The following is a 25,327-nucleotide window of genomic DNA, read 5'->3' on the forward strand; positions in this document are numbered from 1 at the left end:
TCTTATGTGATTAATAGATCAGTCTACCTGTTTACCTTTTCTTTTCTTCAGTATTTAAGGGATCTAGCTTAAAGGAGTGGAGGAAAGAGAGTATGATAAAACTGGATGCTGCAGTGATCTGTTTGGCGAAGCTATCGTTCTAGGGCACATCTAGTTGGATCCTGTAGTTCATTATGTCGAGATGTCATCATTCCTCTCCCTTAATTTTGGAAAAGAGGAATATTTTTACCGGATGCGTAAACTTGATAGGCGATCGTCTCCAAAAGGAAAGCCGTGTGGATACATAAATTATGTATTGGTAAACTCTAAAAGGGACACAGTGTAATGATGAAGGAAAAGAGCAGTTTTCTGGGTACAGAATTTTGATGTGCAGACATTCCTGAAAGGTCTGTTATGTAGGGCTAACGGAAAAGGTGAATGTTTGGAATACCTGGCTTCGAAAGAACTACCTCTAGTCGTCCCGTGGAATAATTAATAACTCATATTTTGATTTTAATTACGATCTAGTATTTGAATTTTGACGTTTCACTTTTCATGTTGCAGTCTTATATAGTTCAGTAGTTGACCGCTCGATTCAGGTAGAGTCCGCTAATGCATCGGGGCATTCTTGACAGTGTCGGTATTTCAGAACAGTAGACAGAAAAATATATTATATACACAGTCTGTACATAACTTAAGTCTGTGTTAATTGTTATGTAGTTTCAAGTAATTTTGGAAGAGTGCACTACGAATCATATATGCATGTTCTGTATTGACTTAGCTTTCTATAAAGTGATTAGTTTAAATTGTTATCATGGTTATCATGAAAATTTTGAAAAATGCTTAAGTAGCTTTTAAAAATGACGTATATATGTAAAAATGCAGAGTAGATGTTTAACAAATATTTTATTATGGAAGTGCAAACAGATACTTCTGTTCTGCGACCACCAGTTAATTTGAGAAATTCAGGGAATGTATTTTATACACCATTAACCTCATTTGCTGGTATGTAGATATTTACCAAAATAATATTTATGATTATAAAAGCAATTCTCTTTAGTGAATCGGACTATGTAAGTTTTGTAAATATTTTATGTTCATTACAACTGAATCCAATAATTTGAACCTTTTATAAAGATTCCTTACAATTTAAAATTGTTGCAGAAATGTGGTATCAAATATTTTTATGGGCCTTATTTTCCTCTGTTTTTGTTCATACTATTGCTGGTGCAATCTGTTTTGCTACGTTAAGGCAACATAAATATGGAAAGTACGTAAGGTCTTACAATAACATACATCTAAATTTTAAATACTATTAAATAAAAGAAAAAATATTATTTAAAAAGTTCTTGCTAATTACTGAATACAAGGTTTAGTAGGTATATAGTAACAAATAATTTTTGTTTTGAAGATTTTTCCCATTACTAATCATAATAATGGGAGTATTATTGCCATTGACATCAGGAGTTCTTAGTTCTGCGGCTGTTGCTTTTGTATATAGAGCATCACGTTATCCACTGCCACCATTGAATGCATTATTTTGGGGTATCGGACAAACTATTGTAGCAGGATGTGTTGGATTTACAAGAATTCTAGCAACTTTATAATGAAAAAAATTATGTACAAGATGTGTTAGTAAAAGATATATGTAATGCACAATAGCATTTTATAAAAGAATCAATTGAACACTATTTTACCAGTATTAATTAATGTTACTAATACATATTAATATATAGGAAAAGTTGTACATGCATGGGTATATAATGCACATATTTAATGATGAAGTCTTAAAATTACATATGTATTATTAAATTTTTAAATTAGTCAGAAAATAAAATGTTAGTATTTGTTATCAATATAAGATGTATATTTATTTCTAAATTTAATTTATTGCTTGTTTTACATTTCAAAAAATAAAATGTCATTTTAGTAGAATTTATTGCAAAATACAAATTTTTGAAATATATTTTTATATAAAACAACAACATTTATATTTATATACAAGTTTTTATATATTTATTCTTGTGATTTTTCAGTTTTTATGTGTTGCTTAAATTCGTTCGCAATAGTTTTAATCTCTATCAAACCAGCCTCTAAATTTTTGTTAACCTCAAGTTTTGTATCATCATCTGTAGAAGTTAAGCTTTTTAAAACCAAATCTGTAAAATAAATAATAATGTAGTAAAATTCTTATAATGTGTGTAGGCCACAGAATACAGTTTAAATATTCTAATTTATAAAATTCTACTAATTATTAATAATAAATTAAATTACAAGTCACTTTTTTTAGTAGTCAAAGTTATTTGATTTGAAACCACTTCATTTTTTCAAAATATATTTTAATAAGTTTAATTAATGGAACTTTGTAATTATTAAATATTTTATACCATGATATTTAGATAATACGGCGGCCGTTGAAGATTGTAAGTGTACTTGAAGAAATGAAAGAACTGTTGACACATGTCGCCCAGACATGTATAAAGCATTTTGTGTTGCTGCAGTAAATAATATGCTTGTGACTAGATGCAATGCCAAAGCAGGATCTTGAGTAGTATTCAGTTCTTCCAGTAAAGCTTCCCTGTGCCCTAATATAAATGGTCGTTCCTTCTTTTTGTCAAATTTTTTTAATACTAAACAACAAGATGCCATTGCAGCATCTGCAACATTTAAAAAATCATCTATGGAAGTTCCAGCAACTGATTTATGTATATTAGTCAAAGGCTCTTTAACATCGTTAGGCAAATCCAGCAACATTTTTTGTCTTGCTTCAGTAGTAATATTGCTAGGAATTTGTAGCATATTTTGTTGTGCAGCTAATTTAAATAACTCTGTTAAGAAATCTGTACCAAGAGATTTTAATAAATATTTTGTTAAAGCAGGTTGATCTGTTTTGTCCAAATATTTAATGCCTTTTTCAAATATTTTAATATTTGTTATTAACACATTAAGATGTTCTTCAATTTCACTTAAATTAGTAGTTTTATTGTTCTGTGCTAATGATTCTGCCACTGATAATGCATGGCTATTTACTCTTGGTTGTAAATACAATGCCAACTCTTCTATTAATTCATCGATTACTGCTAAATTATCATCTTTTGAAATTTCATTCTGTACATCTTCCAAGGACACTAGCTGCAGTTCTATCTTTCCTGATGTCATTTTTGGATGTTCATCGTCAGAATCATTGTCACGAACTTTGCCTTGTAAATATTTCTTTTTAGTAGATTTTGTTTTTGTTTCTCTTCCTTGACTACCACCACCTGCTTTACCACTTGTTGCTTTCTTTCGACGCTCTTCCTTCTTATTTCCTTTGCTTTCAATAATGAGGTCCACTGATTTAGATTTTATCCTGTTTTCTGCTACAGTTTGAAACCATTGACCACTAGCAACTGCTTCCTTAGCTTTTGTATCAGCCATGGTTTCAAAAGATTTGTATAGCGATTGCAAAAATGTATCAGTTATTACTACAGTGTTTGCAAATACATGTGTATTGTTATTTAATTTTTTTTCTGCTAATTTAAGAAGCATTTCCATATCTTTATCAGTAAATACAGAAGGGAGAAGGGGGCTTATATCTACAAAAGATCCGCTTGCAACAGCGTCTTCAATATTTGCATATACTTGGTCGTTAATGGTTGAACCCACAGCAACAGAATCCAATAATATTATATCTTCATTTGGAAAATGACGTTTCACAAAGTTTGGTGGATCTGATATGCCAAGACGATTAAGTGCATCATATTCTAATAACAGAAAATTAAGAAAAGAAAACATTGTAAATGAAATTATATTGTTGTTAAATTCCTAATATCATTTTATAATAAAATACAAACCTAAGTAACCATTTTGTTTGTAAAAGTTTTCCACCCACTCATTTTGACTTTTAGAATATATAGTTGGTACATAAAAACTCTTAGTTCCCTGTTTTCCTGCTATAACCCCAGGAATTTGTTTCATTTCCTGTAGATTATCCAGAATTGCTGTGAATTACGAAAACATATATAAACATGATAAATAATTCAACATATATGATTAACTTACATTTTGCACTTACAAAAAAATATTCTTTCTGAAACAGAACACTGTGCTAAAACTATCGATAATGGTGTAGGCTTAGTAATAGCAGATAAGGCCCCTCTTATTTTAGCTCTATTTCTAGCTATAAAACTTTCTGTATAAAAGACTCTAAAATCTTGTGTATCCTGTTTACCAAATATTGTTTTCCCCAATTCCTTTTCAATAAGAGATTGTAAAAATTCAGCAGGTAAATCATATTGTATTGTTAATTCAGAGACATTAACGCTGCCAAGTTGCATTAATTTATCATTGATTTCCTCAGAAATTTTGTTCATATAAACTTTATCAATAAGTTGTCCAAGTATCAATTTAAATCCTTTATTAGTTTTTTCTATCTCACTTGTCACTTTGGACACATGAGATAAATTCACATTAAGAATTTGTGCTAAATCAACCAAACTAATCCTTCCACCATGAATGTACAATTCATCTTTGATTTCCTTTCCAAGATGCTGAGGTGTTACATATTCTTTACCATCATTAGTAAATATTACATCTAATAGTTTAGTCTCTATTAATTTTGTTACAATTTCCACACAATTCCGCTCTGATAATCTATAGAATTAAAAAGAAATATATAAATATTTCCATCGAGGAAAGTTATTACAATATGCATAGAAAAAGGAAATTGTGTTAAAAGATTGTTCAATATATAACAGTTATTAATGAATTTCATTTACTTTGTGTCAAATGAACTGTGATTTAGTTTTACAGCTGTATAAAGTGCATCAGATGTTAATATTTTTATTTATAGGAAAATATTAAATAAGTAAGATATTTGTTGTTAAGGTAAACCGTACTTTTGCAAAGTGGAACTTAATTGTGCTTTTTGAAAATCAGCAGCTAATCTTTTAACTTCGTCCCAATCTAGCGAACTCATTTTAAAATCTTTATATTTTGACTGCCAGATTGTACAATCAAGACACTTGTCTACTTGTCACCGATAAACTTAAAATTCATAGGTTACTACGACTAAGTAACTTGTATATTAAAAGTTAAACGTTTGTAGCGCCAGTAGTAGTATATTCTGTAACTAAACATAAAGGTGGCAAGTACATCCACAGATATTCATCCTGAAGTTAACTCCCAACTTGAAATTCAGAATCATCAACAAAAATAAAATTTTTACCCTATGTAAATAGTGTTAGGGATATTTAACGACATTCAATTTTTTGAAAACGTTTAAATGGCTGTGTCTTACACGTGTTTTGAAATATATTATTATTTGTGTGTTACGTGTAGAATTATTTAACATGAATAGTAAAATCTGATATTTTTACTGTGTTAAAAAAGGTTTCCTATTGACCATAGACTGAAATACAAATATTATAAAGTGATATTTAAGGTTATATATGTGTCATATATAGGTTATAAATGGGTACGTGTTACTTTATCGATTAAATTTTCTATTCTGACAGCTACATAAACATTTCATTACTTCTTTGTAATCATTCACTCTTTAATAATATTTAAACAGTGAAATTAAGTTCATATAGTATCAATTTTTGTGATAAAAAATGATTAAAATAAGTGGTCTGTGATTTAACTCTTTATAATGGCTTATGAAATTTATACCATTGTTAAATTATTGTGTAATAATGTAGTGAAATTATAGAAGAATAAAATATCTTAACAGTAATGAGATAAAAAGGCAATGTGGGCTCAATAAACATGTTTTTATTACTGTTAATTCAATACGCAAGCTGTACGATTAATTATGTTTATACTTTGTATTGATCATTGTGTAAATCTTTTACAATTTCTTACTTTATTGTATACAGTTTACAAAATTAATGACTTTGTATTAATGAACAGGTGCATTATAAATATGAAAAAACATAATCCAGAACATGTAAAAAAATATGGAATTACAGAAAATTGAACTCATTAGTTACATTATATTATCATCACATTAACATCATTAAATGTAAAAGCATTAACACTTCGGGTTCATAAAATGTAATAAACTATCATTAAAGTGTTAAACAATAGTGCTATGAAATATATAATAACATATTGAATTTTAAAGTATCAAATTGTTTAGAGCTCCAAGTGTTAATAGTTGTAACATTAAATATATTATATATCCTTAAACCTTCTGTATCAAAATACCTTATAATAAATAACATATCTGAATATATATCATCTTCTTCGTATGACATGTTGTTTTATAATAAAACAACACGTTTATGGTAAAATATATTCACTTTTAATCATCATTATTATTATTTCCTTAAATATGTATATGTTCATATCAACATTCATTTAAATTATTCTGTTCAACATATATACAAATTATATACAATATGTTTATATATAATTTAGATTATTCATTTTGTTTCCATTAAAGTTCAAATTATTATGCTGTAACCATTATTTTAAAATTTGATATGTGGAAATGTTGTTAAAACTTATCATACTTTAACTTTTTTAGTATTTACAATTCATCATCACACAATACATTATCATTGAAAGCATTTTCTTGAATACTTTTGATATTGATAATTATTTATTGAGGCCACTCCAATTGACATTTATTAATGATAAGCAACTATATAACAGTGCATAATATAATAAATACAGACAGCAATATATATTCTTCAAGATTTAAGAAAAATACTAACTTTATGCATTTAAAATGAAGGTTCAATTTTAATGGACTACTGTTACATGAAGATGGTGAGAATAGTGTCTTAGGACATCTTGTTTCTACTTTTGAAAACAGGACAAATAATAGGTAATAATGGTAGTTATTTATACTTATGTGTTTTTGAATGTTGAATCTTTTATATGCAATTTATTAAGCAGTTGTTGAACAAATTTATGTTTCTACCAAATTTTTTATATTTGCAATGTATGGTGTGCTTTTCAATGGATAAACTAAAGATTTTGTTGTATTATTTGTACTAACAATTTCATAACGGGAAATTATTACCCTTTATACAATGAGTATAATAAAAACGAAATCTCTTCTAAAAAATATTTTTGTTAAGAATAATTTTTGTTATGATTGAAAAACAATATTACATTAAACTTAAATTTACTTTGCATCTAGTAGCGGTTAATTTTATATGTAAATGATCGTCGAAGTTCATTATTTGTAAAAAGAAGCAAGAATAAAACTGCAACTGATACAAAAGTAATACATTACGAGTCCCTTTTATATGAAAATATCGTAAATTTAAAATTCAAGCTTTTGTATATACATCGTATACTGTTAATACTTCTCATGAAACTTTGTCTTCATTGAATCTAAAAATTGTATCACAATGTATGCTTTGAAAGTTCAAAGGCATCCGACATTAAACTAAATTTTTAATCCTTGCACTTTCGATCGCGTTTTATGCTTCAGCTTTTACGTATTTATATAATCTATCATGTCTTTTCGTGCTTTTTACAGACTCATTAAAAAAGGTACTGAAAGTACAAAGAGATAAAAGAATTAAATAACTTACTTATATAGTTATTCTAATTTCTACAATATTTTTCATTCTAATCACAACCTCTATTTTTATTCTTTTAGTTTATTTTTAATTTCGTTTTATATATAATCCGAATGTAGTATTTTACCTAATATTATGCACAAGTGAAATAGCCTTGTACCATTCACGATTGTGTAGTTAAAAATTGCATGCAATAAAATTAGTTCCCTGAAAAAATCTACCAGTGATTTAAATGTTCTTCTAAAACATATAAACTTGAACTTACAAAGAAATACTTTATACTTATTTAACAATAAAGTTCGCCACTGCAGTAAGTTCATCAACAAACAAGCAAGCAAAGTGAAGTAAAATCGGTAGAGTTTTGAAGCTTATAGTTTTATAAGTTCATGTTTGAATTCTTCTGTAGTGGTTAAATGTTCGATTTAGTAAATTCATCGAAAGAAAGTATTTCGTAAAGATTCACACATGCCCTCCTGTCTCTCTTACATTTAACAGTTGGTAAGTATATAAACCACGATCAATTTTTTTTTCGTAGTCACATTAACATTCTTCCCGAATTTCTAAATATTTGATCAAATCAAACCTTAAATATCTGATAGTTTGAAGACACAAATAAAACAGGTAATAATTTGTTCTGTCCCTGCCACTTACCCACGACTCACTGAGCTTCCGCCACTGTGCAAGTGGAGACCAAAAGGAAAGCAAACAAAAAAATACTTAGAAGATCTAACTCAGACCTAACCGATATGTATTTGTATAAGTGGCGGATACAGAACAAATCAGTATCATACAATACTATTTTATCCTCTCCATTAATTGACGCTCATTGTTATTCTCCTTGCGCAAAAACCCACCTACCATTGCATATCTTCGCTAGACAGAAGGAACAGAAACGAGATGTTAAGGGGGTCGCCAAAACAGGAAATTACAAGAGCAACACCTCGTTTTCTCCTTCGATCCCAATCAATTTCACACCTCGTTGCCATTACTTCTTTAGTACTAATGCCCGAAAAACGATTACCATCTATGCCTCATCACCGATGTGAGAAGCAATCGGTGCGTGATTGTCGCAGCAGCCGGGACGTTAATTTCGGCGGGCCGCCGTCGAATAAGGGCGTGGATCGCGATCAATGATAGGTGTGGCGCGTCGGCGAGCAGCGTGTTTAGAGAGGAAGAAACGTCGAAGTAGACACACGTGCTGGTCAACGAGATTCGTTTAACGATACCACGACGGAGTAGCATCTCGGAATCGGACGAGCTGCGCACTCCTACTTGCAGAGCTTGGGTGCCCCTTTCCTCTTTGCCCATCGGTTCCCGTGCTCGCTCTATCGCTCGTTAGGCGCGTTAGTCCTCTTCTTAACACGGAACTTTCGACCTCTCGTTCCCTGACGAACAGCACCGGCCACTTAGTTTATGCTCGACCCTGTCGTCGATCGGTTCGCGGTGGTCGCCGCAGGAAAAGACGATCGGCCCGGCGGAACACGTGGGACTCACGGTCTTCCCTGACGAAAATACCGATCGAACTGGTAACTCTCGAAAGAAATTATTTTTACGACTCCATTACGTCGCCCGTCCGCTTCTTCGTTTCTTCTTCACTCTGCTCTGCCGCTCTGGCTGGCCCCCTTATCTTTCACTTCGCGATAGAAATTCTCTCACGCTTATCTCTTGCGTGCATACGATTGTGCGTAAACACGTGAAATGTTTAATACTGGAACCACAGCATCCGTCAAAATGAGAGGTTTCAATTTACTCGCGAAACGAGTAAATTAATACTCTAAAAGCGTTAAATATCCGAAATGATTTGCAAATATAAATATTGGGTCGTCCTATGATTCGTTCCGTTGCGTGTTAATATTTTTCACGTTTCGTAATCACAGAGTCAGTAGTCAGTAGAAGTCAGTAGTAGTCAGTAGAAGGTACTCGAGAATGACAGGTCGTGAAGTTATAAACATTTTATATTTAATAACATATTATTTTATATGATAGAAAAATAAACGGCACGAACTTACGGGACCTAATCGTTTCACTTGAATATTATAATGGATATATGAGGAAATCGAGAGAAATCTATTGTTACAATATTTATAAGGATTACATATTGATCATGTTAAACGCTCGGTTCTTCTACTGTTAAAAATCCGCAACGAAAAGTATGGGGGAACTTGACGTGAAGCTTGACTTTCGGTTTTTAAGGCATGCTCACACCGATTGATAGTCCTTCCACGTGACCGGCGATTGATGGAGTTCGTTGAGATTAGGATAAGTCTTGGATTAGGGTGACGATTAGGGCGACGTGAGTTTCTAACGATAACCGGTACACGCGCGACACGTTGGATCGGTTCGTTGAAGGGGGGAAGTTTTTGTGATGATTGATCGTTTTACGCGTATCAGTGCCACGCATCTTTTCCATTCAAGGATAACACACTTCGTACATGTAAACCGTTAGTCTACACCTTTTCGTTGTTTGTGACCAACTGTTGTTACGTTGAACGTTATATATTTTTGAAGCTCGATACAGTTTGTATAATTTTAAACTGTCTTTTTTTTCATTTAATATTTTGGTAAACTGGGATATTTAAATAAGTAGGTGAGTTAACGTATGTAAATGTATTTAGGATCAACTTCGTTATTCAACGAATAAACTAGAGTGAGTATTATGAAGTATTTCTGACGAATTGTTATAATTTCTTTTATTTTAATTATGAATTAAAGACACAGTTATTACAGCGTAGTAACTTACAAATAAGATTAGTTAAAATACTATTAGATATTTATATCAGTAATTTACATTTGCATAGTTAACGGACGTCTTAATTGAAAGATCAAATTTCCAAGTTTGAAATTGATTCATTTTCTGAACTTGTCCAATTCACAAATTAAATCACTTCAAATTTCATGAATATCAACGGCTTGTTTATTGTTCGGCGTAACAATCTTAATTGAAAAGTGTATTAACGATTTTCACCTTCGAAAATATTTTTAATAGTCAATTGATTTCAAAGTCATCTGATCTTATTTGACTTCAATCTTTCATTATCAATTACGTCCTTGCTAGGGAGACTACATCATTAATAGATTCTTAAGTGAATATGCTTTGACGTGAATCCTCGGGGAAGTATCAGAATATGATAAATGCTTCGAAATTGTTTTAACGGTCGGCGAATATTTCATTCAATTATACGGAATTGTTCCCTTGCGCCGAAGATGCGTCACTACCAACTGGCTTCCTTCTTTAGAGAGATAGGCTTCGTTATCAATGACGGCCGGCGTGCAACGCGTGAGAAGGTTAATTGGTGGTTAATAAACATGGGAGTCGTGTATGATGTAGTTTGTATGCTATGAACCACTCAATTCGAATGCAGATTAATGTCAAGGCTAAACGGAACAGATTTGATGGTTTTACGCAAAGGCACGTGTGAATGACGATAAACCATGCGTACGTATGATATACAATATTTTACGTGCTCGAATTTCTCTGAACCATGCAAACTTATAGCTTCGCGTCACTTCCACGTCGACGTTACCTTTAACGTGCACTGAAAATTGTAACTTAGTTTACACGTCAAAATACGTATGTTGTATGTGAAAGAATTGTGATTAATGTAATGCATGTACGTTTAATAGTCAAACTGTTTTGTAAGGCTAATTAAATATTCGAAAATATTTAGGCAATACTATTCTTTTTTGTTTTTGCTCTTATATATTTACTAGAGGGATAGTATCATTCACTATAATACTAATAAGTTGATAATCAGTTTGGTCATTTATGAATAAACGAATTAAATCATTCTAATTATCAAATAAATGATTATTAAAAGTGTTTCGTTGTTCTCTAATAGTTTTGCTTTTTTAAAATATATTACATATAAATGATTTTTTAAAATAATAAACAGACATTGCAATCATCTTATATGATAACTGTATGTATATTGTATACTTTAATAATGTTTCGGGAAACGACGATTTTTTTAAATAGTTTCGTCAATAATGATATTACCCCAAGTTATATACATATGACAGTTCCATTAGGTTGCCGTAAGAAAAGCTTGTCTCATGCGTATCATCTTCATGTTTACTTTTCTACTTGTAGTCGGAATGAGAGTAATTTTCTTAAATGTACTAATCGTAAGTACGAACGTGAGCTGGTACCATAAAAGAGAAACGTATACTTTATTTCTCAGATTAAAATGATGTTTAAGGATTTAACGTCTTTACGACTTCAATTCTAACGCGTCGAATCGCGATACAGGAGAGAGTATTCTAACGCGTGTTGCGTAATTCTATTATTGCTTATCTGTGTTTATGAATATTGGCAATGAAATTATGTTTCCCAGTAATTCGATTTAATTATGTAATAAATCTGATGGAAATGATAAAGCACTGCATAATATTTACTGCAAATACAGACATACATGTTATTAGTTGATATAAATTAGTGTTATATGATATATAGATATGACGAGGCTAAGTCAGTGTACGAGAATATTTTACGAAATAAGTCATATAAGTCAGTGATTATCGTAATTAATAAATATATGCTTACGTAGTGAGTTGATATTCTCTAACACAATCACATTCGGAAGTACAAGATACTTTCTTCAATGTTGTATAAGAAACAACTTTTTATTAATTTTGATGAATTTAATATTTCTCTAATTCTCATTATATTAATTTTTCTATACTTTTCGGTCAGCTCGTAGAAAACCTGCAATATCAAACTTGTTTTGTAGTCCATATTACCAAGAGAAGTTATCGATTATTCTCAGTTAACTTGTTACTTAGAATCAAAATCTAAATTGTGTTGCGATTAATTACGCTAATTTTTTTACAGAAAATTATAATTTCGAAACTCGTCCATTATTTTTTCGCATCAAGAATTTTTATATTATTGAAATGAATGGTGTTTCGTCTTGTACAAATAATTTCTTTAAGACATTAGGATCACTCGTGAATTGGATTTCGATTTTATTTTCGATTCGTGCGTCGCGACAAGAAACGGACAAGCTACTTTCTAAGAAGTCTGCGGATGACCATCCTTCACCCTTTTTTTTCGAAGTATTAACTCTATTATGATATCGTTTACGTGCTCTATTATATTATCATTAACTCTAGGGCTTTGCTTGAATTAGACCCGACTGTTTAATGTTCTTAGAAAGTTACATTGACACTCCATTTAAATAATGTAATTATCTTCCGGGCAAGTATCGCGCTTAAAATTTCCTACGTTTTCAACGTGGTACAAAGTAATGCTGGCACTCTGGCTTCTGCTTGAGTAGTTAATCGTCACTTTGTCGCATGAGCTGGTATTGTACAAAATGTTTATCAAAATAAATCGTATTCACATAAGGCAGAGCGATCATCTTCTATTAACCTTTTGCACAGCCGGAAAGAGAGACAAAACTGTCACTTCTTTACCTGTTTATTAACATTGTCACCTTGCCACCTTTTACTTATTTCTATGCCTTTCACAATTCTCGTGTTGCCTGTTTGCATTCTCTCTTCAGTTAAACAACAGAATAATTCAAACGAATTATTTGAAATCGTACTTTCAAATGAATAGTTATTATCGCGCAGCCAATGGTAGGAGAAGTTAATTACCTTTGATAGAATACAAAAATTAATAAACTCTGAGAAATTGAATAACTTATTGAAAATCTTGTAAAATTATTATTAAGCAAACTTCTTCGCTTTTTGCAATAATTTGCGTAAATCACCGATACATACGATAACTTGGTTACCATTCACGTATTTAATTATACAATCAAAATTGAATTTTTCAGTTTTATTTAATTTTATGTAGCACAAGTGGATAAAGATTTTCTTGTTTTGAACTATTTTAATATTCTAATTGAAATAAGCGGAACTGGCACGTGATTTCATAGTTAGACCGGATAGCAGAAGGTCAACTGGAAAGACAAAAATCTCACGAAAGTAGTGATTCGCCAATGAAAACGTTTTCAACGAGATAAACATAATAGGTGAAGTTGAATCACCCGTAGCGAATGATATCTGCAATCGAATAAAAATCAACCAGTGTCTATAACTGTACTTGTAACACTTGGGGACCATTACTAGATGAAATTTCATATTAGCTGTACATTTATGAGACTCTATAGATTTCTCGATATCAAGTTCTGCAACTTGAAAAGGCAACTATTTTAATTTGCTGTTGTACGCAGAGATAAAGATTCATTAGTTTTCATTTAGTGCTGCCCGTTGATTAATGCGTACAGTAGGTATTAAATTGCTATTAATCATATTTATTTTCAATTGCAAATATAGCAGCATAGCGATATATATACGTATGTATGTGCACGCGCATTTGTAATGTGCATATTTATGAACGCACGATAGTATATACGACTTCCTTGAAATTGTGCGGCCATTGTGTTACGATACGTTTAAAATAATTATTAGTGAAAAAAAAGTTCAAACATTATTATGTTAACAATATCGCTTTTCTATATTTATTTCTCTTCACTACAGAAACGAATCAGTTTAAACATAGCAATGCAAACTAATCTACTTATGTGCAAGATACGACGCGTATAAAACACACTTTCTAACATTTTCGTGTGACGTGTTATCTCAGTTTAGGTTATCCATTGTTTGACATTGGAACGTGTGTAATTTACAACAAACAGAAGTGAAGCAAGCAAGTACGATAACATATTGACACATTTTGAAATTCTTATTTTGAAACCTTAAAATTAAATTTACATTTTTGGGGAACATTCGGATTGAAGGTAATTGAAATCTATGTCAACATCATCTTGCATCGTAGACAAAACTGGATTATGAATCAATCTACGATAATACCAATCGTTAGCTTTAGAACATTCTTTAACACGTTTACACCGACGCTTTTTGTATACATGGTGTTTTACGTTAGCCGTGAACCACCGGTGGTATACGTCATCGTAAACGTGTTAATGTTCCTATAACGAAGTAACAAATTCTGGAAAAATTGTATGCAGCTTTTCACATTTTACTATTCTATGATCGAATTAGCACACACAAATCTTCCACGAATTTTTCATAAACAAATAAGATAACAATAATAAAATTTGCATAAATTCGTTATAATCATTTATCGAAAAAAGGACTTCTGTTACTCCTAAAGACATACAAAAAACAAAAGAATAAGAAACGTATTAACCTGTTAACTGTGGAATTTAGTTTCAAAAGTCTTTCATCGTGCATGCAATAAAATCAAACGGTGAAACGTATACTAGTCAAACGCAGCTGAAATGCACCTATAATACGTTTTAACGGAAGATTAAAGCGAAACAAAGAAGAGTTACACATTTATCGGAAAAAATAAATAAGTCACTGATTAAATGATATGTATACTCGTCGAATGCAGTTAACTGGTTAATTCTAGCAGAAGTATGACCAAATTACATTTATCCTTACAGATTACTGGCAGACTCGATAACCCGTAGATTTTATTGATCGTTTCCATTTTCACAGTTCACAGACACTCCTTATCCTAAAGTCGATCGAAAACGAAGTGGACAATGACGTTAGCAGAAAACACCGAACCGAAACGAAGTTCCAGTGACCTTTCGAGCGCGGCGATCGAAGAAGACGCGCGTGACGCTCAGAGGTCGGAGGAGAACTCGAACCTGAGCACGGAAGGGAATCCACTGCTGGAGACCGATAATAAGTCCATATCGATCAAGATCGAGAGCACGGCCGCGAGATTAAAGAAGATGGACAGGGATGACGAGGATCAGGCGTCGCTGAATAATTCGAGAAAGGATCCGGAAGCGATTGCACAAAACAATATCGCGCCGCCGGATGGCGGGATGCGGGCGTGGATGATCATGATCGGCAGCTTCGTTATCAACGGCGTACTTTTCAGCGTCATCAACTCTTATTCGTTGATCTACCTCGAATTGCAAAAGCGATTGTTAGACGCCGGTGATGTTGCAGCATCTTCGAAAGCCGGTGAGTTTTTCTGTGATTTCGATCATTTGATAATATCCGAGAACTTCGCGGGGATATTAGAAATGATTGTTGACACGATACCTTCGCTTTTCGCTGAATTAGCATCGTTCATAGACTGCGGATTCGTATGCGTTGATGGAAAATTTAAAAGTGCAACGGTTGCAAGGAGTGCTCGAAATTACGAAGTATTCAAGGCGTAGTGATTTTTGTATTGTTTGTTCGGAAAAACTATTTTTTATTGTACTTCTATTTTTCTGATGGGGTTATTAAGACTAACTGTTTTTGATACGATTAATATGTAAATGATTATTATAGAGATTGCGATAGTAGATTTTTTTCGATTTATTCATGTGTTCATTATAGTATTCAAATGAAACTATTTTGTAAACCATTTTGAATATTTAATACTTATAAAATATCAATAATTGGGAAATATTTATGCTGGTGTTAATATTGCTTAAAATAATTAATTTTAGTGTTAACAATTTGCATTTGCATAAAGATCCGCGGTCTGATCATTAGGTAATTATTCACCTTAGGTAATTTCTTTTATTTAATAAGAGAAAGTTTGTTTTGCACTTTATAAACAATTAGTGATGAGACTTTGATGTAATGAAAATGTTATGTATTAGCGTATTAAATGTCGAGAAGAATTAAATTAGATTTAGTTATTTTATAGCTTATGCGATATGATATTAATAAGTATGTTGCAGTTGCTTAATTTTTTAATATGATCTATTTAGATCTGATAATTAATATAATAATATGATCATTTATTATGATTAATTCTTTAATATGAAACAAGTTTGAATCTATAACACATGTAAGTTTGTAGCTGCAAGTAATAGTAGAACAATGGTTTTAATAAGAAAATATTTCGACTTTAATGTAAATACACAGTTCGTGTTTCATCGAGATATGATTTTGCTAGTGGAATTTTGAGTACTTAATGCATTAATGGATGTTTAATATCGAGTGCACTTTCAGTGAGCATGAGGATAACGGCTTTATTGTCATTACTACGGTATTTTCATACGGTTGCAAATTTTTTTGCTTGACTGCATACGGTTGCATGATTTCGTTACTCTATCGCAACATACATTATGCAAAATTATGTAAAAGCGAGATACATGATATTTGAAACGTATTTTGTTTAATTTTTATTCACCAAACATTTCTTTCGGTTGAAGTATTCAGTTTAAAGAATTTTATGGATGAAATACATGGCATTTAATTTAATCTGTATAATACAATATTGATTCGCGATAAATTATTCTTTAACGTTTATAAAATTTAATAGCATACGATTTCATTACTTTATTTCAATATCATAAAAATTTGGAACGCAATGCTTCGTTATAAATAAAAATGACTCCGAAATTTCAGTTTACTGTTTGTATCTCTCGTTTTAACATTGAACCGACGGTTCTTTTTATCTACGCTGCGCAGTGCGTGTTTAATTTGCCTGTACGTGTAGTTAATAATTATACGAAACGTGATAAATCGTGTTTCTTATTTATTGTTCATATATTTGTAGCTCACTGTACAATAGCAAGGCCCGATTCAAATAAAATAGAATGGAATCCGCACGTGATAAAAGAAAAAAAGATAACGCCGGCGCAGGGCGAAGTAGAAAAATTTTCATCTTTTCCACTCGTTTCTATTGATGTCTCCCTCAAGTGATTGTTCCGCGCAGTCAACGAACCGCATTATCTTTACATTTTTAGTATTGACGAATTCTTTCTCCGATAACGCATTATCTAATAGTTACTTTTAACGATCATTGACCTGTCTCGACTTCATTCACACAATTTTACTTTCAATTGTTTGGTATCTATTTCTTATCTTTTGTTGACCAGTACTTTCTAATCATTCCAAAGATGAATTCTGAAATGTTATTCTCCTTGACTGTGTCCTGTCACACATTTCAGAAATTCGACAGTTTTATGGATTAATGATTTAGTTGATGTATTTAAGATTAAGTAAGATAAAATACTTTTAAGGCAACGCCTAAAAAAGAGAATTAACGTAATTTTGAATAATATTTACATTTTAATCAATTTTAATATTTTTATATCGTATAAATTTGATAGCTTAAACGATAAAATAAATATATAGAATACACTATCATATCATTTTGGTACGAATGGTTTACTTTTATGCATCGAGCACAAAGAATGCAAATAGGTGCATCACAAGCATGTTTACGATTAATTAGTATGTGACTCTAATTATATCAGCTCATAGTGTTTCACATTACGATGATAAGAATGCCAGTAGTATAATTCCATTGTTAATTTGTCCATGGCCTAAATATGTAAGCTCGTATACTTCGGAACTGAATTCTGCGTACTGTCGGTTTCTTAGGCTTAATCATTGTTAAACGCGGTATGGGACGACTACTTAGACTTGCATATCAATTAAACTGATCGATCAGCCTAATCATCTGTAGAGTCAATGCTCCAGACAACCTGGATCTGAATTAGTCGACAATTACGTGGACATTAATAGTAACGAGGGTCAAATAATATTAATCTAGGGGTAGTTACTCTTTGAAGTAAAACTAGGTCTTTGCGAAGCAACTCGAACGGCAAACGATGCGGATCGTACGGGAATGAGAAGAATCATCTGTGATTGATTGTTAACGTGACATTAATTTGCTATCCATTATTCGTGAAGCTTTGGCAAAGTATTTATTCAGATTATCAAATTCTCATTTCAATACTTCGCACAGTCATCAACTGCAATTGTAAACAAGCATATTTTCAATTGTTTTTTAAATAAATTATTATTACTACAATATTCATTACAATTATTGCAATAGTATTGAGAGTAAACTTTACCTTCGGAATTGATTTACGTAAAAGTTTTACAATAAAAAGGATTAAATTAAAAATTCATTCAATTTAATATAAATTAAATGTAAGATCTTAGTGACAGAGGTCGAGAATTTAAGGAAGTAATCATTAGACAACAACTCGTTGACAGAGATTGAGATACATGAAGCATTTCATTAAGAAGATCATCATTGACATTGTCAGTGACAGGTGATTGTTTAAGCTTACTAATGTTCGAATGTATTTTCAATATAGCTTTGGTTGGGTCATTAACCATTGGTACCACGTTCTTTTTATCGCCGGTCTCTGGCATTCTCACTGATAAAATCGGCATCCAGATGACAACGTTTTTGGGTGGCGCTGTCGCATCCAGTGGAATGTTCCTCTCATCGATGTTTTCTAACAAGGTGAAGAATTTTTATCCAAAATTTTTGATCGAAAATAACTTACCTTTCTTCAACGTGAAGTTCTTTATGTGAAACAACAGATCATTACAAGGCTAATTTTTCAAAACAAATTTTCCAATTTTTGTCCCCGTTTTAATGTCAGAAATTTACGGCAATTAGCTTAAGATTTTCTTCAGTTTCACCAGCAGTAAGTATTAGAAAAGCGAAAAGTTTGTCAGTCGCGAGTGTGTTAAGATTCGTTTCTACAAAGATTAATTCTTTTAAACTCCACTTAAGAAAACAAAATAAAGCAAAAATATATTTCTCAGTTTTTTTCGATCAAACTTTGTCAGTATATTCTACGAACATGACTAAAAAGGAAATATAAATATAGATTAAAGTTTTATTAATCGGTTAATTGCGTTTGACGAATGTACACGTCATTTTAAAGCTTGAAATGATACTAATTCTTTCAACGATGAATTCTTTATGTTTTCAGATAAACGTGTAATTCTTCTTTGTTTTGTTTTGGGTTTTCATTAAAATATACCCTAGGTGCATTCCTCCTACGTTTGACGAGTACATATTTCATTTGTTCATTTGTTACAATTTGTTCAATAGTACAATCTCTCAAAATGAGAAATTTTTCAAATTAAATTCCACAGTTAACAGGGTAAAGAGTTATAAGAAAGGTGGATGATTGCATACGAGTGTACAAGATGTGTAATCAGTTCAAGTAATTTCTGTTCTATTACTCTGATGCAGGTGGGCTTACTCTATCTGACTTACGGAGTGATGTACGGACTCGGTGCGAGTTTAGCTTATACGCCGAGTTTAGCGATCTTAGGGCATTATTTTAAACGATATTTGGGCCTGGTAAATGGTATCGTCACTGCTGGTAGTTCAATATTTACCACCCTTATGCCATATTTCATGGAAGTTGTGCTTCGCCGTTTCGGATTAGAAGGCACGTTAAGATCCATAGCTATTCTCACCGCGGTCGTCATGGCATGTGGCATACTTTTCAAACCAATTCCTTGTAAGTATATTACAAACTCAATATCCATACTTGAAAACCACTTCGACATGATATTTCACAAAAATGACGCGTAAAAGTGAAAATCTAAGTAAGAGAAATGAATCTAACTGTTTACCGCGTCCATTGTCTTCAATTACAAGTACTTACCTTTCTGTTTTACTATACTTTTATACGTTTCATACAATTATTCCACAATTTATGAATACATATTTTCAAAATTCCATAGTGAACATTTACTACTAATTATTTTACCAATGAAACTGCGATAACAAGGGACAAAGATACGAATTGTTCATAATCACTTTTTAGTCACCTCTGAACCAAGGAATCAATTGAAGTCCAAATCAAACTTCAAAAGCTGTTTGAAAGAGGTTGTTAACGTTTCTATATGGAAGAAGAAACGATACGTGGTCTGGGCCAGTTCCATTCCCCTCGCCCTGTTCGGGTTAGTATTACTGCGAGACGTTATTATAATACGCTAATGCTTTCGCCTGCAGCGTAAGCCATTTTGATTGCTTTTACGCGTGAACTACCGACCAACGTCGCGCGACCGTTCGACGAAAATCATTTGTTTCGGTCGTTGTGCACTTTTGCAAACGATATATACGGCTGGTTGTTGATAGTGAAACAATAGAAGCTGTCACTCGAAATAATTTCATTCGCCACGGAAACCGTCGTGGAACTCGTATCCCGAGGACGGTTGCGAAAGTAAAACTCGTTTTCTCAGCGGCAATCAAGTTACACGGCGTGTAATTCAAACCATTGTAAAAGAAACGACCGCAGCGAAAGCGTCGAGCGTATAAAATGACATGAGTTTTCAGATCAATGAGAATGTTCATTTCAGGTATTTCGTCCCGTATGTTCATATAGGGAAATTCGTTGAGACAGTGTTCAAGGGCGCGGACAGAAAGCTTCCAGTCATGTGCATCGGCATCACGTCCGCCCTCGGCCGATTGATCTTCGGTTATATCGCCGATTTACCCAAAGTGGACAGGATATTCTTACAGCAGGTAAATAAGTAGTGGAAATATCTGTGAAAACTTATTGTTCTATGTGAAACCAAAATTTCACATAAAAAATAGGATGTGATAGTTAAAAAATGAAAACTGACAACGTTAAATAAACATTACACTAAATTTAAAAATTGCAACATTAAAAAGAAATTCTATTGAACTTGAAAATTAATTATAAAAATCTCAGTTGTTACTATAATATTTTTGAATATTTTTTAAATATGTTTTAATTTTATTCTTCCTCAGATATCCTTTGTCAGTATTGGCGTTCTCACAATGCTTCTTCCCGTCACGCATTCATTCATAGTGTTGTTACTTATTTCTCTGGCTATGGGATTATTTGATGGGTGCTTCATATCTCTGTTGGGTCCTATTGCCTTCGATATATGTGGCCGGGAAGGAGCCACCCAAGCCATTGGATTCTTATTGGGAATGTGCTCCATACCACTGACCGTGGGCCCACCAATTGCTGGTCTTCTTTACGATCATACTGGTAATTAGTTTCAATTGAACGGCGTTAAGTAAAAACACTTTTAAATAATAGGTTTAAATTTCAATCTTTAGCTTTTTACTTTTTTTGTAGAATTACAAGATCAGTTCAGATTTTAAATCTTTATTCTATCGAATAAATTTACACGCTCGATTATTTTAGTCGCACATAAAAACCAATTATCTTTAGCCAATTAATTAAGCAGTGATAATGTGATTCAACTTACAAATTTTTTGGTTTTTTTTCCTGTTTAGGTAGCTACGATCTACCCTTCTTTCTAGCAGGTATACCACCGATAGTAGGGGCACTGATGATGTTCCTAATAAAATTCGTTAAAGACGACGACAGAAATTGCACTGGAGAGAACGCGGACAATAAAGCGGCTTGTCAAAATGGTCGGTAAACAGGTAGTTGTGCATCCTTCACATCTAACTAACAGAGTTTGTTTCTCCATGTGGTATTGAAACACGTGCGTGTCGGTTTGTAAACTTGTTTCACGAAGGCGGTTGAGACTTTCCATGGAAAGCTTTTCGGATAAATAAAACACGCCTGCTGTCAAGGGGGACAGAGCACTTGGTAAAATAAATTCAGTATTTGGAGAAAATATGTCTGCATACTTTGCTCAAACGACCGTTGTTCGTTATTTTTCTTTTCTCGTGCACTGCAGCATTCGTTGGGATTTATGGCATGTTCCCATAATTGTACCGATTCTATTTGCATGATGTTTTTGGGACGGTAAGGCACTAATGATAATAACAACAATAATAATAATAATAATAATAATAAAAATAATAATGATTATGTTACTAATAACATTCACTTTTCATCTTTTTGTCAAAGTACACTTTATTCATAATTTTTTTCTTATTAATACTTCTGTTTCAGACTTCTAACTGTTAACTGGAATGACTTACACGCTAATTTTGCTTATTTCTGCTTTTTATTTGTTAATTTTTAACAGGGTTTGAAGTACTAACTCAAATCAATCTTGATAAAGGATTACGAAAATAGCTAATTATCTATTACACCTTTGGTTCGCTATAAAGTTAAGTGTGCTTTTATTAACAACTAATGATTGTATTGCTCTTCCTAAAAATCAGTACAGGTATTATTATTTTTGAACAATGTTTCATAAAAAGACTCAGAATTGTAATTTGAGGACAGTAGTATCAGTCATTTCTAATCAGACATCTTGAAAGTATATTTTATCTTGAAAGATATTTGTAATTAGCCAAACATCAATTTATAAGTACAACCTGCAGATGTATACAATCATTACACATATAAAATATCTACCATAAATTTTTTTAATTTCTCCGAATTCTCTTTGCTGATATTTTCGTTCGACTATTTTCAAACTACCCCTTTCCTGTAGTGACCCCTAGAATTGTTTGAATTTACTTTTTGTAGTCGTTCAACCTCTTGCACTACGATATCTTTCAGAACAACCCTCGACAAAATTATTTCATTGCTCATAATTCATTAGAAAAAGAACAAAGTTGTAGTCTCATTCTAGATCCACGTTTACTCTGAAGCATCACAATAGTAACCGGAAAATAATATTTAATTCGGACTTCAAAGAATGAAATGACATTTACATTTGTCAAATTCCATTGGAACTTTTCGCCACGAGATTGACACGATATCGTAGATCAAAGGGTTAAGAGAAAAAGAAAACCTTCTCGCAGTTTGCCAGTTTCTTAACAGCCAGGTGATGGTGTCTCTTAACATTCAGCATCCCTTCAATGTATTTGCCATGATTAACAAGCATTCAAGATTTTGTAAATATTTCTGCGAGCTCATTGATTGCTGGCGGGAAGTAGTCTGTATCTTTCACATCCGTCCTCGAGTGACCAAGTATCGTTTCGTTCGGTTGTAAAGCGGTTGTGTTTGCAATTCACAGAGTACTCGAGCATCGGCTTTCTGCCCCCGTGCTTCGTGGCGACACTCAAGAACGTGTGCGAACCACACGAGCATTCACGCCGGAAGATGATGCGCTGGAACGTGCAGAATCATTATTCAAGACGCTGCGGACTTAAGGGAGGCATCGGGTGCCGGTGTCACGGTATTAAGTGTCCCGATCATAACGAACATTCGGAGAGTGTGCCATTATTGTACGACGAGAACGTATCGCTGAGATCGCAGTCGTCGATGTTCCTTTCGTTTTAACGGGACTGCAACGAATTTTGATGAGCCGGAGTCAATAACGTCTTGACTCTTGTGGTCTTTGCAGTTAAAACGCCTGGTGGATTTCACGTTTACGAGGTGTTCATTGGAAAAATTATTTCAACGTTTCATTACCTTCGAAGATTAATAGTACGAAGATAAAGGGAGGAATATTTTTGTATGCCGAATATTGTACAGTGGAAAACGTTCATTATTTGCACGTGATTGATGCATCAGTCGGATAATGATAATCTAGTTAACGCTGTATTTGCAGATTCGTAGTGCAATGATACTATTTAGATTATAGATTGTACGATCCATCGTGACGTGTATTTTTAAACGAAGATACCATTTTAACTGAAGTGACAATAACAATTCATTTAGTTAAAAATTATTAAGGAAAGAATTTAGTGTTCATGTTAGTTATATACTAGTTTTGTGTTTTAATAGGTAATAATGATGAGCTGATAGCATGACATGATGTGCAATAGCCCGATTTCATTGTAATGAAACGTTTAAATCGTTTTTCGGAGGTAAATGAATATTACTTGAAAGTCTGCAATGTTTAGCTGCAATGTACTTTAACTTTGAGTATACTCTTGTTGGTAGAAACATTAGATCAGATTACCGTCGTCAATGGATGTAGTCAATTATTAGCGAATGTTAAAAATGTTGCAAGATATATGTATTTTAGCGGTTGACACTAGAATCTTGATTAGACTTTGTGATTTTAATCATTGCGTTGCTCGTAAAATATTTGATTTCTGTTTCCATGAGCATTTTGTACGAAAGGTATAGATAAGCGTTGCGATACCGATGAAAAGAACATATTACATATGGTGTAAAACAATGTTGTTATTCATGTCTCCCGCAAAAAATGCGTCTCGTTATTTTTATCTTTTTAGAAAACTGTCGGGGCGCGTTGCATTTTTTGAGGGAGAATAAATGTAACTGCAGGTTTCTTCTTTTCTAAAGGGATATTGTAGAGTTGCCTCTATAAGATATACTTACATACACATGGTTTCCTGTATCATAGAATTTCGATTAAAAATTTTTGTATTTGCTTTTTGAAATTTTAATTAATTAATGGAATATTAATTATAGCCTTTAAGAGAGTCGTTTTATCGAATTTAACGAATTCATCGTTCTTTTATGATACTATTACGATATTTACTATTTTACGTGACAGTTCATTATCTGTACGAATATTTATTAACAGTGGTCTATGTTTTTTATATATTATTTTCTTAAAACATGGAACGAATATGTTTTCCTGTGTAATTTCAATTTCGAAAATAATTGGTTCGCAGAATTGTCGGAAGTGCATTTTTAAAAATGAAGAAGTACGAACATTCCATTCGGCATCTTCTGTCTCATTCACGATTGTATTATTATTAAAGCAATATCCTGTATTCATTAATATTCGTTCGAAATTCAAATTCATTAACGAATAAAAACATTTGTAATTTATTTCGCGTGGAATCTGTTTTAAGAAATAAAGGACCTAAAAATTGTTTGATAGATATGTTATCGTCTTTAATATTTACAGAATAAATGAAAACTATATTACTTTTATTTTGTACTTGTATGTTAATACTTTTAACAGAAGCACTGAACTGGTGCATATAGATCTTGTTTTCCTCCAGTCTTACGCGTGTGACATATATTAACATATATTAATTAATTCTTATTAATTATATTAATACGAATTTTTTGGGTTTTGTCCGAAAAATAAGAATTTTTATTTGGTGGCTACATTAATTATCTGTTCATTGCAGCTTTTATATATTGCACAAGTGACTACACGAATTTTGTAATGGATTATGTTCGAAAATTGGACCGTAAAAATCTCAAATTTCTGATGAAACATTAGATAATTACATAGGGGATATAAACACTGAATTTTTTTCGAATTGAAAAAGGTCAATGAATTCGTATAAAGAT

General features: G+C 32.2%; 3 protein-coding genes across 18 annotated transcripts; 2 read left to right on the top strand and 1 right to left on the bottom strand.

Moving 5' to 3' along the window:
- Positions 1-634: 634 nt before the first annotated feature.
- Positions 635-1,766, top strand: LOC116425357 (transmembrane protein 170B). Its single transcript, XM_031972959.2, has 3 exons — positions 635-984; positions 1,144-1,249; positions 1,391-1,766. The coding sequence occupies exons 1-3, from the start codon at positions 870-872 to the stop codon at positions 1,584-1,586; spliced, it is 417 nt and encodes a 138-aa protein (XP_031828819.1). The 5' UTR covers positions 635-869; the 3' UTR covers positions 1,587-1,766.
- A 134-nt stretch (positions 1,767-1,900) lies between these two features.
- Ufl1 (UFM1 specific ligase 1) lies at positions 1,901-5,085 on the bottom strand. Of its 2 annotated transcripts, none has more exons than XM_031972943.2 (5): positions 4,857-5,085; positions 4,034-4,611; positions 3,813-3,959; positions 2,367-3,722; positions 1,901-2,138 (listed from the first exon to the last, which is right to left on the bottom strand). In XM_031972943.2, exons 1-5 carry the CDS (start codon positions 4,934-4,936, stop codon positions 1,996-1,998), a joined length of 2,304 nt encoding a protein of 767 aa, XP_031828803.1. In that variant the 5' UTR covers positions 4,937-5,085; the 3' UTR covers positions 1,901-1,995. The 2 variants fall into 2 exon arrangements, with proteins under 2 accessions (XP_031828803.1, XP_031828804.1); XM_031972944.2 differs by having other exon boundaries at positions 4,737-4,887.
- A 121-nt stretch (positions 5,086-5,206) lies between these two features.
- kar (monocarboxylate transporter 10-like protein kar) lies at positions 5,207-24,906 on the top strand. 15 transcript variants are annotated; one of them, XM_031972946.2, is made up of 10 exons: positions 5,207-5,434; positions 6,491-6,793; positions 14,973-15,452; positions 18,545-18,696; positions 19,441-19,714; positions 20,024-20,159; positions 20,559-20,724; positions 20,974-21,220; positions 21,472-21,612; positions 23,121-24,906. In XM_031972946.2, exons 3-10 carry the CDS (start codon positions 15,020-15,022, stop codon positions 23,384-23,386), a joined length of 1,815 nt encoding a protein of 604 aa, XP_031828806.1. In that variant the 5' UTR covers positions 5,207-5,434; positions 6,491-6,793; positions 14,973-15,019; the 3' UTR covers positions 23,387-24,906. The 15 variants fall into 15 exon arrangements, with proteins under 15 accessions (XP_031828806.1, XP_031828808.1, XP_031828810.1 ...); XM_031972948.2 differs by having other exon boundaries at positions 6,574-6,793; XM_031972950.2 differs by having other exon boundaries at positions 6,619-6,793.
- Positions 24,907-25,327: the final 421 nt, after the last annotated feature.

This window comes from Nomia melanderi, chromosome 4 (assembly GCF_051020985.1).
Source record: "Nomia melanderi isolate GNS246 chromosome 4, iyNomMela1, whole genome shotgun sequence".
Taxonomy (NCBI): Eukaryota; Metazoa; Arthropoda; class Insecta; order Hymenoptera; family Halictidae; genus Nomia; species Nomia melanderi.